Here is a 24,505-nt window from a genome sequence, read left to right as displayed (position 1 = left end):
TCGGGATGTGAGTAGTGCAGTTGGGAATTTAGCTCCTCTGAGTATTTCTCGCAGGAGTCCCCATAAGATCTGTAGATGGGTTAGGAATAGGGATGTGCACCGGCGACTTTTGAGGTCTCGTGTTTTGTGTTTTGGATCCGGATTTTCGTTATTTTTGAGGTTCGGATTTGTCTCGCAAAACACTTGACGAAAGGTCTCGGTTCGGATTTAAGGTATTGGATTCGGATTTTTTTTGAAAAAAACATAAAAAGTTTAAAAATCAAGTTTTTGGGCTTATTTTCACTCCTAGGCTATTATTAACCTCAATAACATTCAATAACAAGCATTTCCACTAATTTACAGTGTATTCTGAACACCTCACAATATAGTTATTAGTCCAAAACGTTGCAACAAGGTATCTTTCTGGACTGCGTAGAGGAGTGGGTCACCACAATATATATTAAAAACCCTGAACTTTTATGATTCGCACCAATAAATGTACCTGGACTGCGTAGAGGAGTGGGTCACCACAATATCTTAAAAACCCTGAACTTTTATGAATCGCACCAATAAATGTACCTGGACTGCGTAGAGGAGTGGGTCACCACAATATATATTAAAAATGCTGAACTTTTATGAATCGCACCAATAAATGTACCTGGACTGCGTAGAGGAGTGGGTCACCACAATATATATTAAAAACCCTGAACTTTTATGAATCGCACCAATAAATGTACCTGGACTGCGTAGAGGAGTGGGTCACCACAATATATATTAAAAACCCTGAACTTTTATGAATCGCACCAATAAATGTACCTGGACTGCGTAGAGGAGTGGGTCACCACAATATATATTAAAAACCCTGAACTTTTATGAATCGCACCAATAAATGTACCTGGACTGCGTAGAGGAGTGGGTCACCACAATATATATTAAAAACCCTGAACTTTTATGAATCGCACCAATAAATGTACCTGGACTGCGTAGAGGAGTGGGTCACCACAATATATATTAAAAACCCTGAACTTTTATGAATCGCACCAATAAATGTACCTGGACTGCGTAGAGGAGTGGGTCACCACAATATCTTAAAAACCCAGAACTTTTATGAATCGCACCAATAAATGTACCTGGACTGCGTAGAGGAGTGGGTCACCACAATATATATTAAAAACCCTGAACTTTTATGATTCGCACCAATAAATGTACCTGGACTGCGTAGAGGAGTGGGTCACCACAATATCTTAAAAACCCAGAACTTTTATGAATCGCACCAATAAATGTACCTGGACTGCGTAGAGGAGTGGGTCACCACAATATATATTAAAAACCCTGAACTTTTATGAATCGCACCAATAAATGTACCTGGACTGCGTAGAGGAGTGGGTCACCACAATATATTAAAAACCCTGAACTTTTATGAATCGCACCAATAAATGTACCTGGACTGCGTAGAGGAGTGGGTCACCACAATATATTAAAAACCCTGAACTTTTATGAATCGCACCAATAAATGTACCTGGACTGCGTAGAGGAGTGGGCACTGGGCACCACAATAAAATATATAAAAAACCTTCAACAGGTCTGCATTACACTACACATACGGCTGCTCCTCCATCCTCTCCATCATATACATGTTGGAGTTTTAGCGTGTGACAACCTCTTGTTTTTGATAATGTCAGTGCATTTTGAATATTTTTCAATTTGCCCCACACCACTGAATGTACTTTATCTATGATACGCATCTATCTATCTTGACTGCGTAGTGTGGTGGCCCCGGTACACAATTTGGTACCGAGGCCACAATATAATTAAAAAACCCTCCACGTGTCAGAATTCCACCAAACAAGTATCTGGACTGCATAGTGGGGTGGCCCCGGTACCCAATTTGATACCGGGGCCACAATACCTCCTCCAAACATGGTACAGACAATTCGTCATTGAGATCCCAGACAGACAGGGTCGAAGTGTTATTGTTTGACTTTGTAAACCCAAAAAACTGTCCCTGTTGCACATAGTCGTGCAATGAAGACTGACTTTTTCATTTAAAGGCACGATCTTTCAAGTGTAGTGTTTGTAAGTCTAAGTCATATTATACTTTTGGTAAAATTGGTTTATTTTGTTCCTCTTTATGGTAATTAGTAATAGAATTAAAGTATGAAATAGAATTAAAGTATTAAATAGAATTAAAGTATGAAATAGAATTAAAGTATGAAATAGAGAGGTATATAGAGTTGTAGTGTGGTATACTATAGATAGAGTGGTCCACACAATATAATAATAATAAAACCCTCAACTGGTCTGAATTCCACCAAACAAGTATCTGGACTGCGTAGTGTGGTGGCCCCGGTACACAATTTGGTACCGGGGCCACAATACCTCCTCCAAACATGGTACAGACAATTCGTCATTGAGATCCCAGACAGACAGGGTCGAAGTGTTATTGTTTGACTTTGTAAACCCAAAAAACTGTCCCTGTTGCACATAGTCGTGCAATGAAGACTGACTTTTTCATTTAAAGGCACGATCTTTCAAGTGTAGTGTTTGTAAGTCTAAGTCATATTATACTTTTGGTAAAATTGGTTTATTTTGTTCCTCTTTATGGTAATTAGTAATAGAATTAAAGTATGAAATAGAATTAAAGTATTAAATAGAATTAAAGTATGAAATAGAATTAAAGTATGAAATAGAGAGGTATATAGAGTTGTAGTGTGGTATACTATAGATAGAGTGGTCCACACAATATAATAATAATAAAACCCTCAACTGGTCTGAATTCCACCAAACAAGTATCTGGACTGCGTAGTGTGGTGGCCCCGGTACACAATTTGGTACCGGGGCCACAATACCTCCTCCAAACATGGTACAGACAATTCGTCATTGAGATCCCAGACAGACAGGGTCGAAGTGTTATTGTTTGACTTTGTAAACCCAAAAAACTGTCCCTGTTGCACATAGTCGTGCAATGGACAGTTACTTTTTTATTGAAAGACTCAAGCTTTCAAGTGTAGTGTTTATAAAATATAAACAACAATACAGTAGTTTTAGAGCACGTCAATACCTCTTGTTTTAAATTATGACACGGCATTTTACTTTTGGTTTAATTTCTTGTATTTTTTTAAATTTGGTTTTACTTTTTGAACATGGCAAACGACTGTTGATTGGTCATATAATGCAAAAAAAAAAGGTCCAAGATGGAATTGTCCTTGGGCCCTCACACCCACCCTTATGTTGTTGAAATAGGACATGCACACTTTAACAAACCAATCATTTCAGCGACAGGGCCTACCAAACAACTTTGGCTGAAATGATTGGTTTGTTTGGGCCCCCACACCAAAAAAAGCTATTCATCTCTCCCTGTACAGACTAAACAGGCTCTACTGAGGCAAGATGTCGTCCTCATCCTCAACCTCTGATTCCTCTCCCCCTACAGTGTGTACTTCCTCCTCATCACACATTATCAATTCGTCCCCGCTGGACTCCACAACCACAGGTCCCTCTGTACTGTCTGGAGGGCAGTGCTGTACTTCATTGAGGAATTGATTATTCATTTTTATAAACATCATTTTTTCAACGTTCTGAGGAAGCAACCTCCTTCGCCGCTCACTGACCAGGTTCCCCGCTGCACTAAAAACTCTTTCCGAGTACACACTGGAGGGGGGACAACTCAGGTAAAATAGAGCCAGTTTGTACAGGGGCTTCCAAACTGCCTTTTTTTCCTGCCAGTAACAATATGGACTGTCTGACATGTCTACTTGGATGGTGTCAGCAAAGTAATCATCCACAATTTTTTCTATTGTGACAGCATCCAATGCAGCGAGAGTAGACATGTCTGCAATGGTTGGCAGGTTCTTCAGTCCGGACCAGATGTTATCAGCATCCCCGCCAGCGCCTCTTTTGGGAAAACTGAGCTTTTTCCTCGCAGCCATAGATGTGGAAGAAAATGAGGGTGGAGCTGTTGGCATGTCACGGTCCTCTTCAGAGGACAATCTCCTGACCAGCAGGTCTTTGCACCGCTGTAGACTTGTGTCCGCCGGAAACAGAGACACAACATACGCTTTAAACCGAGGATCGAGCACGGTGGCCAGAATGTATTCCTCTGACTTTAAAAGAGTGACCACCCTCGGATCCTGGCAAAGCGTACGAAGGGCTACATCCACAAGAGCTACATGCTTGGTGTAATCGCAATGGCTTACCAGCTCCTCCCTCACTTTCTCCAGCTGCTTCTGCAACAGCCTGATCAGGGGAATGACCTGACTCAAGCTGGCAGTGTCGGAACTGACTTCTCGTGTGGCAAGTTCAAATGGCTGCAGAACCTTGCACAACACGGAAATCAGTCTCCACTGCGCTTGACTCAGGCGCATCCCCACTCCTTTGCCTATGTCGTAGGTGGCTGTGTAGGCCTGAATGGCCTTTTGCTGCTCCTCCATCCTCTGCAGCATATAGAGGGTGGAGTTCCAGCGCGTCACAACCTCTTGTTTGAGGTGATGGCAGGGCAGGTTCATGCTTTTTTGATGTGCCTCTAGTCTGCGGTAGGCACTGGCTGAATGCCGAAAGTGTCCAGCAATTTTGCGCGCCACCGCAAGCATCTCCTGCACACCCCTGTCACTCTTCAGGTAATGCTGCACCACCAAATTAATGGTGTGGGCAAAACATGGGACGTGCTGGAAATTGCCCATATTTAATGCCCGCACAATGTTACTGGCATTGTCTGACACCACAAATCCCCATGAGAGTCTAAGTGGGGTAAGCCACTGGGAGATAATTTCCCTCATTTTCTCTAATATGTTGTCAGCATTGTGCCTCTTATTAAAGCCTGTAATGCACAATGTTGCCTGCCTTTGCACGAGCCGCCATTTTGTAGTTGCTGCTACTGATGCAGCTGTTGCTGTTGCTGCGGAAGGGGATGCATCTACCCAGTGGGCTGTCACAGTCATATAGTCCTTCGTTTGCCCAGAACCACTTGTCCACATGTCCGTGGTTAAGTGGACAGTGGGTACAACCGCATTTTTTAGAGCACTGAGGACACTTGATCGTACTTCTCTGTACATTTTTGGTATCGCCTGCCTAGTGAAGTGGAATCTCGACGGGATTTGGTACCGGGGACACAATACCTCCATCAACCCTCTAAATCCCACTCCACTGATGGCGGACACCGGGCGCACGTCTAACACCAACATTGCAGTTACAGCCGCAGTTATACGCTTTGCAATAGGGTGACTACTATCGTATTTTGTGGTCATGGCAAACGACTGTTGGACGGTCAATTGTTTTGTGAAAGACTTAGCGGTCTTACGACTTCCCCTCTGGGAAGATGACCGACTAACAGCAGCAACAGCAGCAGTGGCAGTAGTAGGCGTACCGCTGCAGGATTCCTCGGATGAATCCCGTATTGAGGAGGACTCAGTCTGGCTGCTGACTTGGGCTGCAGGACTGAATCTGATGGAGATTGTGGAGGAAGTTGACGAGGAGGGTGTTGCTGGTGTGTATCCAACTGGACCACGGGATTTAGGTGTCCCTGTACCGATGAGGGTCCTAGCCCCAGTTCCTGAACTAACCACTGAACTATGAAGGTTATTCAGGTGACGTATAAGGGAGGATGTTCCTAGGTGGGCAAGATCCTTACCTCTGCTTATTTGAGCTTTACATAAGCTACATATGGCCATACATTGGTTGTCTGGATTTGGATAAAAATAACTCCAGACCGAAGAGGTGTATTTTTTGGTCTTCTGACCAGGCATGACGATGGGCTTTTTCATCCCATGGACATCAGCTGTTTCCCCCCCTGGTGCCTCATTTACAATAACCACATCACCATCCTCATCATCAAGTTCCTCCACAGCGCCAGCTACATCATCAATAGCCTCCTCCCGAGCCACCTCTTCCCGTACAGTGATGGGAAGGTCAGGCTTGACAACCACCAACACCCTTGGACTCGCCTTGTGGATTTGTGATAATTTCTCTTTAGAAGGCAGAGTTGTTTGCTGTTTTGTTGCTGACAGCATAACTCTCTTCAATTTTTTGTAGGGGGGGGAGGAGGAGGAGGGCTAAGATCCGTGGGTGAAGCTGAACCACTAGTCATGAACACGGGCCAGGGCCTAAGCCGTTCCTTGCCACTCCGTGTCGTAAATGGCATATTGGCAACTTTACGTTTCTCCTCAGATGATTTTAAGTTTCTCTTTTTGCTACTTTTTCTTAACTTGGGCTTTTTGGATTTTACATGCCCGGTACTACGAGATTGGGCATCGGGCTTGGAAGACGACGTTGATGGCATTTCATCGTCTATGTCATGACTAGTGGCAGCAGCTTCAGCATTAGGAGGAAGTGGGTCTTGATCTTTCCCTACTTTATCCTCCAAATTTTTGGTCTCCATTATATGTAGCACAAGATACTGCAGAATGTGTGAACTTGGTAATATTGCAGTACCAATGGACTTATACTGCTGGATTGGTTTTGCAAATTTGGTTATAATTATTATATATTTTTTTTTTTTTTAATTTTTTTTTTTTTTTTACTTTTTTTTTATTTTTAAAAAACTTGGGAATAATGGGGAAATAACTATGCCCTTAGAAGCACAGAGCACAGGACACAGCACCACTGGACTGAACAGGACACGGCACAGGACCCAGCAGCACTACGGAACTCAGCAGGACAGAGCACAGGACACAGCACCACTGGACTGATACTGCAGAATGTGTGAACTTTGTAATATTGCAGTACCAATGGACTTATACTGCTGGATTGGTTTTGCAAATTTGGTTATAATAATTATTATATATTTTTTTTTTTTTTAATTTTTTATTTTTTTTTACTTTTTTTTTATTTTTTAAAAACTTGGGAATAATGGGGAAATAACTATGCCCTTAGAAGCACAGAGCACAGGACACAGCACCACTGGACTGAACAGGACACGGCACAGGACCCAGCAGCACTACGGAACTCAGCAGGACAGAGCACAGGACACAGCACCACTGGACTGATACTGCAGAATGTGTAAACTTTGTAATATTGCAGTACCACTGGACTTTTACTGCTGAATGTGTGAACTTGGTAATATTGCAGTACCAATGGGCTTATACTGCAGGATTGGTTGTGCAAATTTTGTGGTAATTAAAAAAAATTAAATTAGTTTTTGGTATTTTTTTAAATAACTTTTTTTAATTTTTTTAAACACAGGGGAATATTGGGGAAATAACTATGCCCTTAGAAGCACAGAGCACAGGACACAGCACCACTGGACTGAACAGGACACAGCACTGGACCCAGCAGCACCACTGACCTCAGAAGGACAGAGCACAGCACACAGCACCACTGGACTGATACTGCAGAACACAGCACAGCACAGCACAGCACAGCACAGCACAGCAAAGCACAGCACAGCACAGCACAGCACAGCACGAGATCTACCAGGACAGAGGACCACCTAACACACCCTCCCTCTACCCTGATCAATGCCCGAGTGAAGATGGCGGTGACTAGCGGGGAATTTATAGGATCCGAGTATCGCGAGATCCGACAACGGGATTATGAGTCAGAGCCTCAGTTTCATATTTGAATTTGGCGCCAATACCCGGATCTGTCTCGGATCCGACTCGGATCGGCAATGTTCGGGTGGGCTCGGATTTCAGATATCCGAGCCCGCTCATCTCTAGTAGGAATACGGTGACGCTCTGCAGATCTAATCTATAATCTGCACCTCATTTGTTTAACTGGGGGAAGGGGGACCAATAAGATTCTGGATAGTGCAGGCTTATACAACAATATGTTCAATTGCTGTTTAGTTTCTTTTGTATTTTAACTAGCCAGCTTTGACTTACTTTTTGTTATTGACTCACTTACCTCTACCAGGAAGGTGATTTTGTCGCTTTCGTCCTCGGGTACCCCTTTTCCACACCGATCTAGCTCATCTTTTGTTATGTGAAGTTTGTTTTTAATCTGATCCTCCAGAGTGGGAAGTGATTTCTAAGAGTGAGAGAAAATGTTGTTATTACAGAGACGGTGGCTAAGTGGTTAGCACTTCTGCCTCACAGCGCTGGGGTCATGACTTCAATTCCCAACCATGGCCTTATCTGTGTGGAGTTTGTATGTTCGCGTGTTTGCGTGGGTTTCCTCCGGGTGCTCCGGTTTCCTCCCACTCTCCAAAAACATACTGGTAGGTTAATTGGTTGCTATCAAAATTGACCCTAGTCTCTCTCTGTCCCTCTGTCTGTGTGTGTATGTTACGGAATTTAGACTGTAAGCTCCAATGGGGCAGGGACTGATGTGAATGAGTTCTCTGTACAGCGCTGCAGAATCAGTGGTGCTATATAAATAAATGGTGATGATGATGATTATATGAGAGTTAACGGAACGTGCATGGTAAGTTACGGCAGCTTGGGGGTCAGGTTGAGCAGTCGGATCTTATGGTCCCTGTAACTCTTTGATTTGTGTCCAAAAGGCAGAGTCCTCCAGGGCACAGTTAGAGAAGTCAGACAGAGACATCACAATAATAATAATAATAATAATAATAATAATAGGACTAAGACATCATGATAATAATAATAATAATACATCACAATAATACGGCCAACTTACATTGATGTGCTCCACCAGTTCCGTTGTGAGTCTTTGTGCTAGAAAGGGGACCGTGGCCTTCTCTTCACTCAGAAGATCGCTGCAGGAATGAAATAAAACAATTAAAGGACCGGATGCATCATTACAGGTAATGAGGGCCTTTTTCAGGGCAGTGAGTAAACATTAATTGTAATGTGTTGTGGGTGTTGTAAGATCAAGTACATTTTTACATGGTCCGTAATGCAATTCATAACATTAAATAAAAAATGTAATTAACTATTAAAAATATCCACTCTGCTGCCAGCATCAGAAGTTCTATTGCAGGTTGAACTGCTTGCCTAGATATACATCAGAGGCATCATTTCACCTCTTAGAAAATGTGCCATGGATAACAGCTTGTGATATATATTTTTAGAGATCAATGAAACAGACCTATTTATCAAAGCGAGAAAAGTAGTTTCTCTGGCGAAAATTGGTGTATTTACTGGAGTTAGCGCTTATAGCTATTTATCAAAGGGTTAACTGTGGAGAAAACCTGGACAGGGGTTTTTTTCAGCTAATGTTTCTCCTATCAAAGGATGGGGAAGATTATGTCCTTCTACCGCTATCGCAGTGTCAGGATGAAGATAGCAAGAGATAATAGATGAATAAATGCTTTATTTATTTAAATAATGAATTTTTAAAATTTGGGAATGTTATTAAAATATTATTTTAAAAAAATTGTAAAAAAAAAAAGAAATAATTTTTTTTTATTTTTTAAGGTGGCATTGGAAGAACATGTCACAGCTCCCAGTGCCTCTGCGCACGTTTGAACTGGCAAAGCTGGGTCACGCATGCACAGATGCATGCAAGGCTGGCTGGCAAAAGGGGTAAGACTCCTCTTTCCGCGGCTGGCACGGGTCGCCTGGGTGCTGTGTATCACTCAGCTGCCCCAGAAAAATTTAATCCATATGTGGTGGAGCTAAGCAGAGATAGAAACCAAGTTCTATCGACACCTTTTAGTAAATAGAGTCCAAAGCCCACTAATGCCAGGTTCTGGTACTAAAATAAGCATGAGGTGAGCGGAGAGCAGGAGAAGCATAAGTGCAGCAGGGGCAGCCATTAAATGGGCTTGATACCCACAACCAAATCCCCAATTGTAAAGCGCTATGGAATATGTTGGCGCTATATAAATAAATGATGATGATGACTATTTATTACAATCGGTTTCAACCGGGCATACCTGGCTGAAGAGGGCACTGATTAAACATGGGCTGCTCACATCCACTCATGTCATGTGCGTGTCGCATTGAAGAGCTGGTTTTAGGTGAGGGAAAGGGTGGGAGGTGGCACACCACCAATATGGCATGACCGTTCCATGTGGCATGACCAATTGCCCTTCGAGTGTGTGCACACTGTCCTGAAAATATTCTATATGTTGGGAGGTTTTCATGAATAAGATACACAGGAAGGCTTTGTGATAATACCTGGGGGTTATAGCAGAGGGACACAAACAATGGCAGTCTAGTGAAAAGGTTCTGCCAGTCGGTTTAATAACTGTTTCACAGATGCTAATAAAGATCCTGTTATTAATGTTTCATACATTTGTCTCTTCCTTATTCTTAACTGTTGTTTATTCTGTTCCTCTATTTTCTGACACTATGGGCCCCCATTCATCTTGGACACAGCCGGCACGCAACTTGCGTTTAATAACCGAGCATGGAACCTGAACGTATTTTTGACCATATTCAAATACAAGCGGATCCCATTATACGTCTCCATTTGAATCTGGGTATATAAGTGCACTTTGGCTAAATGTTACTTGACGTATGTAGACAGACAGGACAGACTGCAGCATAGTCACAATATAAAGTCACATGCAAAAGAAAAAATATTTTATAAAACAAATCAACAACTCTTAATACTATAAACATTAATAAAACATATTAGTAACACAAAATGTATTTTTAACAATAAATATATAAATAAGAATGTTCTTAATGCCTAGTGTATATACACAAAGGGCCTGATTCACTAAGGAAAGTAAGCCAAAAAAAGGAGTAAGTTTATTTCTGGACAAAACCATGTTACAATGCAAGGGGTGCAAATTAGTTTATTATTTTGTACATAAGATAAATACTGGCTGTTTTTTCATGTAGCACACAAATACTTGATAGCTTTATTTGTACACTGAAATTTAAAGTTGATCTAGGACATGTCCTACCCCAACTATAAATCTGTCCCCACATTTTTAATTTACCTCCCCCTCCAATGCAACATGGTTTTGCCCAGGTGCAAAGTTGCTCATTTTTTTTGCTTTACTTTCCTTAATGAATCAGGTCCAATGTGTTTTTATAGTTTTTACCTTACTTATTGTGCTAGCTAGTGGTACGCGTATGTGTAGTTTTAAAGACTATGCCATGTCCGTCATCACTATCAGTCGGCACTTACACCTGATCTGTTGCTGCTGAAAATGATAAACGTACTTTCGAGAAACACGGGACTTGAATAAGCCACATCTGCTTCAGCACGCCCTCGCCACTCCCTACTGTATATGGCCTACAATCGTCCGCCCTTCCCGACCCCCGTGCAATTGTGCTCATCGCTGTAAGGTCCATTTCTGAACATGATACAGCAAACAAATGGATTTGTGTCCGAAGATATATCAGTCCTCTGTTTTTCTGATATTGTTTATTATAGATTGTGTTATAAACAAGAGGATTCCTATTAACTAACTCTTTTAACTAATACGAAATACTAAAAATAAGATATTTTATTTTTTCTACATGTATCAGAATATTTACATTGAAAAATACAACAAAATAGGATTAGTGTGCCTATAAATGACGCTACTAATTACTTTGTTGAATACGAAGAAGTGAATAAGATTCCAATATTAAGGATGATGTGATAAAGTGCAAAATTACAAAGCAAATGCTGTTTAGCTACATCACGCATTAATTTTTTAACAAATTCGTATGTTTTTACAGGTAAGTGCATGGATTTAAAGCCACGATGGCCAGGCATCTGAAGTTTGCCCGTCACAATGGAATGCGTGGATTGGGGGCATTTCTTGCTAAGTGCAATTAGAAAGCCTTCAAATACACAATATTGATATGGTTAAAACAAGGAGTGAGAAAACGTTTAATGAAGGGGGTTATCTTAGAGTGGAAGTAGCCAGTGATGTTTTTACTGATTCCACCATGGGTGTTTTCCAGAATATCTACAACCCTGCACATGGAGGTGCATGCCTCTTCAACAGGGGTGTTTCTAAAGGATGGGATCTCTGCAGGGACCTGGAAATGCACTTGGCGGACAGTTAGGCAAACTAAAAAGTAGGTTTGGTTCATCAATGACCCCTCTCATCATGAATATATGTATAAAGCAAAAGATTTTACAGAGAAACTCACCAAAAATGTTCATGATCTTCAAAAAAAGTCTTCTCCTTCTCAATAGCTTCCTTCAATGAGAGCCTGTCCTGGATCTCCTGCTGACCTCGGCATTTAACGATCATGTAACCTTTCTTCAGGTGGATAATGTTATTATTTACTATGTTAACAATAGTCTCCTCTGTGCCCTTGTCAATTAAATCCGGTTTAGTTAGAATTCCTGCAGCAGATTAAAGGAAATCATTTTAGTAATGATGAAATGATCCCTTGTGACAATACTGGACATAAAACGTGTTCCTCAATGAACTCAAAGCATCCGTTAACCAGCTATATCTGAAAGCATGCGCTTCGCTACAGGCTCAACGGAAAAGTCTTCCTGTTATAGCTGCCTGAGAAACTTCTCTTGAGGGTCCCTATACCGTAGGGTCCCCATGTTTTTTCCCCACCGTTGTTCCAGAGAAAATATGAGATGATCTTTGAACTCACCCACAGTTCTCTCTCCACCAGGATCCACCTCACGAGCCATGTCTAGAGCTTCTGTGGTGGCAATGTCCACATTGCACGGAACCACCACCAAGCAGATCGTTTCCTGTTTCTCAATATACTTTTTGATGAGCCTTTTGATCTGTAAACATAATATGTTACAGGTAACGTATAGAATCCAGCCATCGAGTATTGTTTACCATTCATTATTCCTATTTGTTGTATATTATCATCATCATCATTTATTTATATAGCGCCACTCATTCAGCAGCGCTGTACAGAGAACTCACTCACATCAGTCCCTGCCCCATTGGGGCTTACAGTCAAAATTTCCTAACACACACATACAGACAGACAGACAGAGAGACACTAGGGTTAATTTGATAGCAGCCAATTAACCTAGTAGTATGTTTTGGAGTGTGGGAGGAAACCGGAGCACCCTGAGGAAACCCATGCAAACACGGGGAGAACATACAAACTCCACACAGATAAGGCCATGGTCGGGAATCGAACTCATGACCCCAGTGCTGTGAGGCAGAAGTGCTAAGCACTAAGCCACCGTGCTGCTATATTATCTTGTCCTTATTGGTCTAGTGTTCTTTGAGATTGACGTTATGAACCAGCCAGATTGCTCTTTTTATATTATCGCTTTTCTGGTATTGTTTATATACTGTATATGATTTCTATAACTAGAGAATATATCGCCCAATAGCAAAGCTCAAGGAAAGATTTTAACAAAATTATAATATTAATTGAATACAACCATAAAACTACAATTGTAGGGCTCTATACTTGGCCCGATCACAATTGCTTCTTCTGTGCTGTAAAATCGTACGCTTTAACATTTCTAAACCACATTACCCAGAAGTCTATTCTCCATTTAAAGAGGCTTACTTGCATGTTGTCACTAAGAAGTGTAGCTTGGTGACACTTTTTGGGCAAGAAGACCGATCCCTCCCTTGAACCACTACAGGTTCTTTTGATCCAACACAAACCAAGTACGGTGGCTCCAATTATAAGACAGGTCTCAATGATATGGTCAGTGGCACATGCGCTCTTGGGAGGCTAAGGGCTGGATCCAGACTTCCGCCTGTGGCATAATTCTGATTTTGGGGAATTGGTGAAGTTAGAAGATACAATGATGTGGATAAAAGCGGGAGTGCATACTATTGGTCAAATACATATAGATGGTCACTTAAGATCATTTGAGCAACTAAAGTCCGCTTACCAGTTACCTAACTCCCGGTTCTTCAGATATCTGCAATTGAGGCATGCCATTAACGCTTAATTTTCTAGAGAGCAGCCACAGATCCTAGACTCCCCTTTAAAAAATGTGATGGGTTCTCTAGGTTCCTGTAAATTAATATCAGTGTTGTATTCCACATTACTGACTCAGGTGTCTCCGAGAGGATTGGAACAGTTGAGAAATAAATGGGAGACTGATCTGGGCGTCCTTTCAGAGGACGAATGGAGCTTGGCGATAGGGGGTACAAAAAAATGCAACCTCATGTCTCAAGTTCCAACAAATACATTTATATATATATATTACATAGAGTGCATTTAACCCCCTCTAGCCTTCACATGATGAGACTTTGCACCTCCTCTGAGTGTCCTAAGTGCAGAGACCCCGTATGTACTTTCTGGCAGTTATTATGGACATGCCCAGTTGTTCAATCATTTTGGTGTTATATATGAGATCGCATCTCCTCTACACTACCTCCCACCCCTCCTATGTGGGAGGTAGTGTAGAGGAGATGAGGTTTTTCCTGATAAAGTGTGTTATACATGATGTAGTATGATGAGACATCATAGGATGGCAAATGAGGTAATGAAAACTGATTTTGTTTTGTTAAATAATGAAATGCTAATATATACTGCATAACTATAGTTACTGGAGATTGCAACTGAAAGTTATAATTAAAGTACCTCTGTTAGATTGCATTTGTGCAAGGTAAATGTATGTTTCCATTGTTAATGTGATGATATTATTGCTGAACAGTAATGGTTGAGCTACCTGGACATACTGTTGAAGAGTACAATTTTACAATACAAATGTTGGTATTTTGTGCCAAAATGTCAGATAAGATATAATAACCAGAAGTCTTGAAAGCTGACGTATATCTATGAGTGACATATATCTAAGTGTGACGTATATCTATGTGTGACGTATATCTATGAGTGACATATATCTATGTGTGACGTATATATCTGTGTGTGACGTATATCTGTGTGTGACGTATATCTATATGTGACGTATATCCATGTGTGACATATATCTGTGTGTGACGTATATATCTGTGTGTGACGTATATCTATATGTGACGTATATCTATGTGTGACGTATATCTGTGTGTGACGTATATCTATGTGTGACGTATATCTATGTGTGACGTATATCTGTGTGTGACGTATATCTATGTGTGACGTATATCTGTGTGTGACGTATATCTATATGTGACATATATTTATGTGTGACGTATATCTGTGTGACGTATATCTGTGTGACGTATATCTGTGTGTGACATATATCCATGTGTGACGTATATCTGTGTGACGTATATCTGTGTGACGTATATCTGTGTGTGACGTATATCTATGTGTGACGTATATCTGTGTGTGACGTATATCTATGTGTGACGTATATCTATGTGTGACGTATATCTGTGTGTGACGTATATCTGTGTGTGACGTATATCTGTGTGTGACGTATATCTATGTGTGACGTATATCTATGTGTGACGTATATCTGTGTGTGACGTATATCTATGTGTGACGTATATCTATGTGTGACGTATATCTGTGTGTGACGTATATCTATGTGTGACGTATATCTGTGTGTGACGTATATCTATGTGTGACGTATATCTGTGTGTGACGTATATCTATGTGTGACGTATATCTGTGTGACATATATCTATGTGTGACGTATATCTATGTGTGACGTATATCCATGTGTGACGTATATCTATGTGTGACGTATATCTATGTGTGACGTATATCTGTGTGTGACGTATATCTATGTGTGACGTATATCTGTGTGACATATATCTATGTGTGACATATATCTATGTGTGACGTATATCTATATGTGACGTATATCTGTGTGTGACGTATATCTATGTGTGACGTATATCTGTGTGTGACGTATATCTATATGTGACGTATATCTGTGTGTGACGTATATCTATGTGTGACGTATATCTGTGTGTGACGTATATCTATGAGTGACATATATCTATGTGTGACGTATATCTGTGTGTGACGTATATCTGTGTGTGACGTATATCTATATGTGACGTATATCTATGTGTGACGTATATCTGTGTGACGTATATCTGTGTGTGACGTATATCTATGTGTGACGTATATCTATGTGTGACGTATATATCTGTGTGTGACGTATATCTATGTGTGACGTATATCTATGTGTGACGTATATCTGTGTGTGACGTATATCTATGTGTGACGTATATCTGTGTGACGTATATCTGTGTGTGACGTATATCTGTGTGTGACGTATATCTATGTGTGACGTATATCTGTGTGACGTATATCTGTTTGTGACGTATATCTATATGTGACGTATATCTGTGTGTGACGTATATCTGTGTGTGACGTATATCTGAGTGTGACGTATATCTATATGTGACGTATATCTGTGTGTGACGTATATTTGTGTGTGACGTATATCTATATGTGACGTATATCTATGTGTGACGTATATCTGTGTGACGTATATCTGTGTGTGACGTATATCTATGTGTGACGTATATCTATGTGTGCTCTACAACTTTCTATATCAGTTACCAGACCCTTCAGATGCTGATTGGAAACATGCAACACCAACATTTTCCAGAATAGATCTTTACCATAGTTTAACATCTCACCTTGTCTCCAATGTCTCTTGGTTGGTTTCCAACAGCCACTCTTGCAATTCCAGGGAGATCAATTAGCGTCAGATCAGGAATCTCAGGAGAGGTCACCTCAAGGCTTATAAGCTCAGAACTGATCCCCACACCTGGACCAGCCATTGCATCCTGAGCTGCAAATGAAAAAGAGGCAAAGCAACATTAGTTAAAGTATTGGGGGGAACCCCCAGGTAAAATCTATTTATATGTTACGTCCATTTGGTTGCATGGCTTTAGGTGAAGCCATGTCTGACTGAAGGTCCCACCCAGGGGGCTTGATGAACAGGGTTCCCGAGAGGGGGGGGGGGCAGGTACATGGGGCTTGGGCCTGACTGGGAGCCCTGGCCTGCCTGTATAGTGGTAGAAACCACAAACCCTTTGGAGGCTATGGAAGGGGCCCCAAAAAGTTGCTGTCCTGGGGCCTCACATTCCTCTTGGGTGTCCTGATGGTGAATGGTGTAGTGTTCTCAGGGGTTCTAATATGGACCCCACTCCAGTTACCAGAGTTTATTTTCTACTCTCTTTTCCACTATTGTTTTATTATTCCCATAAATAATTGCATAAACTTTCATAAGCAGACACTCACAATTAAATAGTTCTCATTTGTTTTTGACAAATGATCCTTCTACCCACAACACAGGACACGGCAAGATAACAAGCAGGAGGTGCTTATATCACTAACCTTTCATGATTTCCTTCTCCACCTGCATAGGATTCTCCAGCTCCTGGTTGATTGTTAAATAGCTGATTTTTCCCTTCCATTCGGAATCTTTTTTACCTTTCACAAGTTTAAGCTCTAAGGGACATCTGGTGACAATCCCTGCAAAACAAGAAGGGGTCTGAAATGATCAAGAATCATAGTTCCATCATTTGATTTGTCATAGAACAAGAATAGAACATAATCCCATGGAATAGATAAGATGTCTATAGCTCACTTCTACGTAAACCGATATGTCCCTCAAGTTGCTCATAGAGATAAGGGCAGCAGCAGGGGCAATTTAGTACACAAAGATCACACTAGTGGCCACCATTGCATTTGGCAATATGAGGGTCAAACCTTTTAGCAAAGCCCCTCTGCAGACTTGTTCATATATCTGTATTTCTCTATGTCTCATGTCCACTGGAGAAATCATATGGAAAAAATAAGGTTTTTCTGCCTTGAATACAAAGTTAACAACATAAATTGCATGAACTTGGCATGTTGCATACTGAAGAGGATAAAAACAAGGTTCTCACCGCTGCCTCTGGGGAGAGTGACCCCAGACAGAGCCTCCAAAACAGAACTTTTCCCGGAACTCTGATCACCGATGACTGCGATCGCCGGTAACGCCAGATCCTTCTCCACCCCCAGTGACCTCAACGAGTCAATGAGATCAATACATGGGCGGATCTTCTCCTCATAGGTGTCATGCAAGTAGTTAGACATCCTGTAAGAAGAAAAATATATAATGCAGTGCATCCTATTTCTCATCATCAACATTTATGATGGATGATACGGTACAAAGTGTGCATGAGAAAGGGGCGTGGTCACATCATATTGTGGGGATGCCACAAAACCCCGGAATCATGTCAATTCACTAACAACATAGCTTAGACACTATGCATTATAACGGCCTTACTTTTCAGTCTGGTGGGTCTTGCAATAATGTAGCCTATGCCACAGTTAACATTAGTGTTTTTAAAGACATTTCATACACTTTATTGATAACAAGCAACTTGGTACCACTGTAAACTACAGGATAGCCATATACTAAATTAAATTAAATTAAATTGTTCTGTATTTGTTTATAACTTTTTTTAACGATTCATTTTCCAGAAACGGAGGTAATCTCTTTTTAGGCCACCCTATGGTATTCTTAAAGTGCTTTTGCTTAGTGACAGAGCATCTTTCTGTTATTAATTTCATCTCCTGCTCATTCACATGTCTCCAGTCTTGAAGTGGGTGGAGATAGAATAACCTGTAACCAATCAGAGCATCGGAATGTTCACAACAGCAGAGGGAATTTTAGGAGTATATTTTACCTATAACTAACAAAATATGATTGAGGTTTGTTTAATGAAAAAGCGACCAATTACTTCACCTTCTAGTACATTTTCTATAGGTTGTAGCACATACTAAAAAGCACAAAAGTCTTATTTTAAACCCCACATACCTACTTCTCACCTGTCTCTAACTCATTTGCCCCTCTCCTCAACTGTCTGTAATCCACATGCCCCTCTCCATTGTAACTTGTGCCATCATTCCCCTTACCAGTGTGTACACTATATACCCCTCATCACCAGCCTATGCCCCACATGATCTTCTCCACACCTACCTGTGCCTCCCATGCTCCCTCTTCACCATTCTGTCCCCGCATGCTCCCCTTCTCTGATCATTGGCTTGTGCCATATATGCCCCCTCCTTACTTCATTTTACCCCACATCCGCCCATTCTCACCATTTTTTACTCCACATGCACCTTACTCACAAGTCTCTATAACACAAGCCCTATCCTTGCCTGCTTGTGCCCCAGATGTTGATTTCCCTGGTTCATTGTACCGCACATGCCCCCCTTCTCACCATTCCATACCCTGCATGCCGCCTCCTCACCATTCTCTGCTCACATGCCCAGTCTTACCTCTGCCCCGCATAGTCCCCTCATTGCATGCTTGTGCCCCACTCAGCCCTCTCATCACCTACTTGTGCTCCACCCAGCCCCCTCATCACCTACTTGTGCCCCACCCAGCCCCCTCATCACCTACTTGTGCCCCACCCAGCCCCCTCATCACCTACCTGTGTCCTACCCAGCCCTCTCATCACCTACCTGTGCCCCACCCAGCCCTCTCATCTCCTACCTGTGTCCCACCCAGCCCTCTCATCACATACATGTGCCCCACCCAGCCCTCTCATCACCTACCTGTGTCCCACCCAGCCCTCTCATCACCTACCTGTGTCCCACCCAGCCCTCTCATCACCTACCTGTGTCCCACCCAGCCCTATCACCACCTACCTGTGTCCCACCCAGCCCTCTCATCACCTACCTGTGTCCCACCCAGCTCTCTCATCACTTACCTGTGTCCCACCCAACTCTCTCATCACCTACCTGTGTCCCATCCAGCTCTCTAATCACCTACTTGTGCCCCACCCAGCCCCCTCATCACCTATCTGTGTCCCACATAGCCCCCTCATTGCATGCTTGTGCCCCACTCAGCCCTCTCATCACCTACCTGTGTCCCACCCAGCCCCCTCATTACATGCTTGTGCCCCACCCAGCCCTCTCATCACCTACCTGTGTCCCACCCAGCCCTCTCATCACCTACCTGTGTCCCACCCAACCCTCTCATCACTTACCTGTGTCCCACCCAGCCCTCTCATCACCTACCTGTGTCCCACCCAGCCCTCTCATCACCTACCTGTGTCCCACCCAACCCTCTCATCACTTACCTGTGTCCCACCCAGCCCTCTCATCACCTACCTCTGTCCCACCCAGCTCTCTCATCCTCATTACTTACCTGTGTCCCACCCAACCCTCTCATCACCTACCTGTGTCCCACCCAGCCCTCTCATCACCTACTTGTGCCACACCCAGCCCTATCATCACCTACCTGTGTCCTATCCAGCCCTATCATCACCTTCCTGTGTCCCACCCAGCCCTATCATCACCTACCAGTGCCCCACACAGCCCCCTCATTGCTTGCGTGTGCCCCACCCAGCCCTCTCATCCCCTACCTGTGTACCACCCAGCCCCCTCATCACCTACTTGTGCCCCACCCAGCCCTCTCATCACCTATCTGTGTCCCACATAGTCCCCTCATTACACACTTGTGCCCCACCCAGCCCTCTCATCACCTACCTGTGTCCCTCATAGCCCTTTCATTACACGCTTTTGTCCCATCCAGCTCTCTCATCACCTACTTGTGCCCCACCCAGCCCTCTCATCACCTACCTGTGCCCCACATAGCCCTCTCATCACCTACCTGTGTCCCACCCAGCCCTCTCATCACCTACCTGTGTCCCACATAGCCCCCTCATTACATGCTTGTGCCCCACCCAGCCCTCTCATCACCTACCTGTGCCCCACATAGCCTTCTCATCACCTACCTGTGTCCCACCCAGCCCTCTCATCACCTACCTGTGTCCCACATAGCCCCCTCATTACACACTTGTGCCCCACCCAACCCTCTCATCACCTACTTGTGCCCCACCCAGCCCTCTCATCCCCTACCTGTGTCCCACATAGCCCGCTCATTACATGCTTGTGCCCCACCCAGCCCTCTCATCACCTACCTGTGTCCCGTGCAGCCCTCTCATCGTCTACCTGTGTCCCGCACAGCCCTCTCATCACCTACCTGTGTCCCACGCAGCCCTCTCATCACCTACCTGTGTCCCACCCAGCCCTCTCATCACCTACCTGTGTCCCACCCAGCCCTATCACCATCTACCTGTGTCCCACCCAGCCCCCTCCTCACATACTTGTGCCCCACCCAGCCCTCTCAGCACTTACCTGTGTCCCACCCAGCCCTCTCATCACCTACCTGTGTCCTATCCAGCCCTATCATCACCTACCTGTGTCCCACCCAGCCCTATCATCACCTACCAGTGCCCCACACAGCCCCCTCATTGCTTGCGTGTGCCCCACCCAGCCCTCTCATCACCTACCTGTGTCCCACCCAGCCCTCTCATCACCTACTTGTGCTCCACCCAGCGCTCTCATCACTTACCTGTGCCCCTCATAGCCCTCTCATCACCTACCTGTGTCCCACCCAGCCCTCTCATCACCTACCTGTATCCCACATAGCCCCCTCATTACATGCTTGTGCCCCACCCAGCCCTCTCATCACCTACCTGTGTCCCACCCAGCCCTCTCATCACCTACCTGTATCCCACATAGCCCCTCATTACACACTTGTGCCCCACCCAACCCTCTCATCACCTACTTGTGCCCCACCCAGCCCTCTCATCACCTACCTGTGTCCCACATAGCCCGCTCATTACATGCTGGTGCCCCACCCAGCCCTCTCATCACCTACCTGTGCCCCACCCAGCCCTCTCATCACCTACCTGTGTCCCACCCAGCCCTCTCATCACCTACCTGTGTCCTGCGCAGCCCTCTCATCACCTACCTGTGTCCCACACAGCCCTCTCATCACCTACCTGTGTCCCACACAGCCCCTTCATTACATGCTTGTGCCCCACCCAGCCCTCTCATCACCTACCTGTGTCCCACCCAACCCTCTCATCACCTACCTGTGTCCCACCTAGCCCTCTCATCACCTACTTGTGCCCCACCCAGCCCACTCATCACCTACCTGGGTCCCACATAGCCTGCTCATTACATGCTTGTGCCCCACCCAGCCCTCTCATCACCTACCTGTGCCCCACATAGCCCTCTCATCACCTACCTGTGTTCCACCCAGCCCTCTCATCACCTACCTGTGTCCCGCGCAGCCCTCTCATCACCTACCTGTGTCCCGTGCAGCCCTCTCATCACCTACCTGTGTCCCACACGGCCCTCTCATCACCTACCTGTGTCCCACACAGCCCCTTCATTACATGCTTGTGCCCCACCCAGCCCTCTCATCGCCTACCTGTGTACCACCCAACCCTCTCATCACCTACCTGTGTCCCACCCAGCCCTCTCATCACCTACTTGTGCCAAACCCAGCCCTATCATCACCTACCTGTGTCCCGCACAGCCCCCTCATTACATGCTTGTGCCCCACCTCCAAATTTCATTGTGCCCACTTGCTCCCTCCTCACCATTGAGTAATTGAGTACTCCACATGCCCCTTATCAAGTGTCTGCCTACCTGCATTCCTTCTCATTTACATATGGGGACCCTAAGCTTACATTAAAATATACAGTGCTCAGTTTTGATAGTGTTCCCTTAAAACCTGTAGCATAGCAAATCTGAGCAAATCGTGTCTGCGGCTTCTGGGTTTTAAGTTATATAAACACATAAACAAAACATCTCAGAGTAACAGATTTATTATTCAATTATTTAGTGCTAGGATAGATATAAGCTTAGTAATAAATCTCCCATCTCACCTGTCTAATGTGTTGAGTTCTCCCTCTGAATATCAGGCTGTGTGATGCTGCAGGATATCAGAGTCCAACAAGAGCACAGCGAAAGACACAGCATATTTATATAGATGGGATGGAGGATATAGGAGGAGGAGGAGAGCACATTTCTGAGAAATCAAAACTGAAACTACAACATCTGTAAGAACAGATACTTATTTTCCATTACCTTCTTATTCGGCCAGTTTCATATTCATCATCACAATCATCATCATCATCTTCTATTTATTTATATAGCGCCACTAATTCCGCAGCGCTGTACAGAGAACTCACTCACATCAGTCCTGGCCCATTGGAGCTTACAATCTAAATCCCTTAACATACACACACAGACCGAGAGAGACTAAGGGCAATTTAATAGCAGATAATTAAGCTACTATTGTGTTTTTCGAGTGTGTGAGGAAACCGGAGCACCTGGAGGAAACCCATGCAAACACGGGGAGAACATACAAATTCCGCACAGATATATTCACTTCTTATTCGTGCTCCAGCTTATTCAGAAAACTTTACTTATAAAGCATTGCATCAAGTTGGATCATTGTTTTAAGATTAGATGAACACAAAAGGGTGTCAGGGGCGCACGCAGGGGGGGGTTTCTGGGCCTCCAGCAATTCCCCCCCTCTGGTAACGAAGTGCCCCACGTAGCTGAACTCTACTATGCAGCAGCCGTGGTGCTGTCAAAGAAGCATCCGCGGCAGTGCTGTATTGTATACAGCACCTCCGCGGACGCTTCTTTGACAGTGCCGCGGCTGCTGTATAGTACAGTGCTGCCGAAACGGAGCGGGCACATGCGCAGCAGCTCTATTGCTTTTTTTTGCTGCTTTTTTGGGGGGGGGGAGGGGGAAACCCCCCCGCCACCTAAAAACCCTGCGTGCGCCCCTGGGTGTTCCTGACACAAATTGCAAATGTATTTAGACTGGGACAATATGGGTTTGGGGATGAAATCAGGTGGCAAAGTACCATTTTAATTATTTTGAATAAGTAGCTGTAGTTTTGCAAGGATTAATGTTTTTATTAAAAATTGCAACAAAAAAATACCATATCACTTTGTTCAAAGTAAAATAGACTATATACATCAAAGGATTTGGGTAAAAAGGACCAATAGGAATTAAATTTCACATTACAATAACGCTCAATTCTACTACAATCCCTCCACAAAAATTACTTCACAAATAAGATAACTATATACACCAAACAAAACAAGACATCCCCTAACACCAGGGCCGTCTCTTCCATTGGGCACGATGGGCAGGTGCCCGGGGGCCCTGCAGGCAAGGGGGGCCCATCCGAATAAAAAATTTTTTTTTTTTAAATACTTACCTTGCGGTCACATCACATATATGTAAAAAAAAAGTGATTATATATATAATTTTTTTACACACACACACACACTATATATATATATATATATATATATATATATATATATATATATATATATATATTATTATTTTTTTTCTTTAGGGGCCCGGTACACTGCATTGCCCGGGGGCCCATAAAGTAGTTAAGGTGGCCCTGCCTAACACAATACTCTGCATTACAACAACCCTGCTACCACTCTAAAATATCATTCACACAACCTTTACTGTCAGGAAATGAAAACAAACTTTAAATGTATGTAAGCCTTACTAAAAATAGAGGGATTTCAACAAAATCTAATAGTGAAAAAACAGGATAGACCATACTTGCCAACTCTCCCGGATTGTCCGGGAGACTCCCGCATTTTGCAAGAGTCTCCCGGACGAGTGTGGCAATCTCCCTGATAGGAAGGGGTAAAAATTTAGTTTAAACGCCGCGATTCACCCGGAATCGCGGCGTTTAGCCCCGCCCCCACTGTAAAATGACGCGATTTGCGTCATTCCGTCACGGGGGCGGGGCCAAAATGACGCGATTTCGCAGCCCCGCCCCCTGCACGCCCACGTCCCAGCCGGCATCTCCCGGAAAAGGAAAAAAAAATGTTGGCAAGTATGGGATAGACAGCCAAGAATCGAGAGACCACCTATCCTAGCTTCCACCTAGTGAGGTCTCAACCCCCGCCAGAGTTTACCCCAGTTCGCTGCAACCATCTGGCCCCTCTCCATTTCCCTTATTTTCCAAACCACGCGCAGAATACTATCCACCACCTCACTTCAGGGAAGGATTTTGCCCCTAATG

General features: G+C 43.7%; 1 protein-coding gene across 1 annotated transcript in view; it reads right to left on the bottom strand.

The window, feature by feature from the left end:
• Window positions 1-22,415, bottom strand: part of LOC142139570 (interferon-induced GTP-binding protein Mx3-like) — a 33,092-nt gene extending 10,677 nt beyond the window's left edge. Inside the window, exons 1-8 of the mRNA XM_075197279.1 lie at window positions 22,319-22,415; window positions 17,528-17,718; window positions 16,974-17,111; window positions 16,271-16,425; window positions 12,387-12,525; window positions 11,922-12,120; window positions 8,554-8,632; window positions 7,819-7,941 (exon numbers count right to left, since the gene is read on the bottom strand). Of these exons, the coding sequence (XP_075053380.1) occupies window positions 7,819-7,941; window positions 8,554-8,632; window positions 11,922-12,120; window positions 12,387-12,525; window positions 16,271-16,425; window positions 16,974-17,111; window positions 17,528-17,717 (1,023 nt within the window). The 5' untranslated portion in view covers window position 17,718; window positions 22,319-22,415. The remainder of the gene's footprint in view (window positions 1-7,818; window positions 7,942-8,553; window positions 8,633-11,921; window positions 12,121-12,386; window positions 12,526-16,270; window positions 16,426-16,973; window positions 17,112-17,527; window positions 17,719-22,318) is intronic.
• Window positions 22,416-24,505: the final 2,090 nt, after the last annotated feature.

This window comes from Mixophyes fleayi, chromosome 2, assembly GCF_038048845.1.
Source record: "Mixophyes fleayi isolate aMixFle1 chromosome 2, aMixFle1.hap1, whole genome shotgun sequence".
Lineage (NCBI taxonomy): Eukaryota > Metazoa > Chordata > Amphibia > Anura > Limnodynastidae > Mixophyes > Mixophyes fleayi.
Note: the sequence above shows the minus strand (reverse complement) of the source record. Positions and strands in the feature narration are given on the sequence as shown.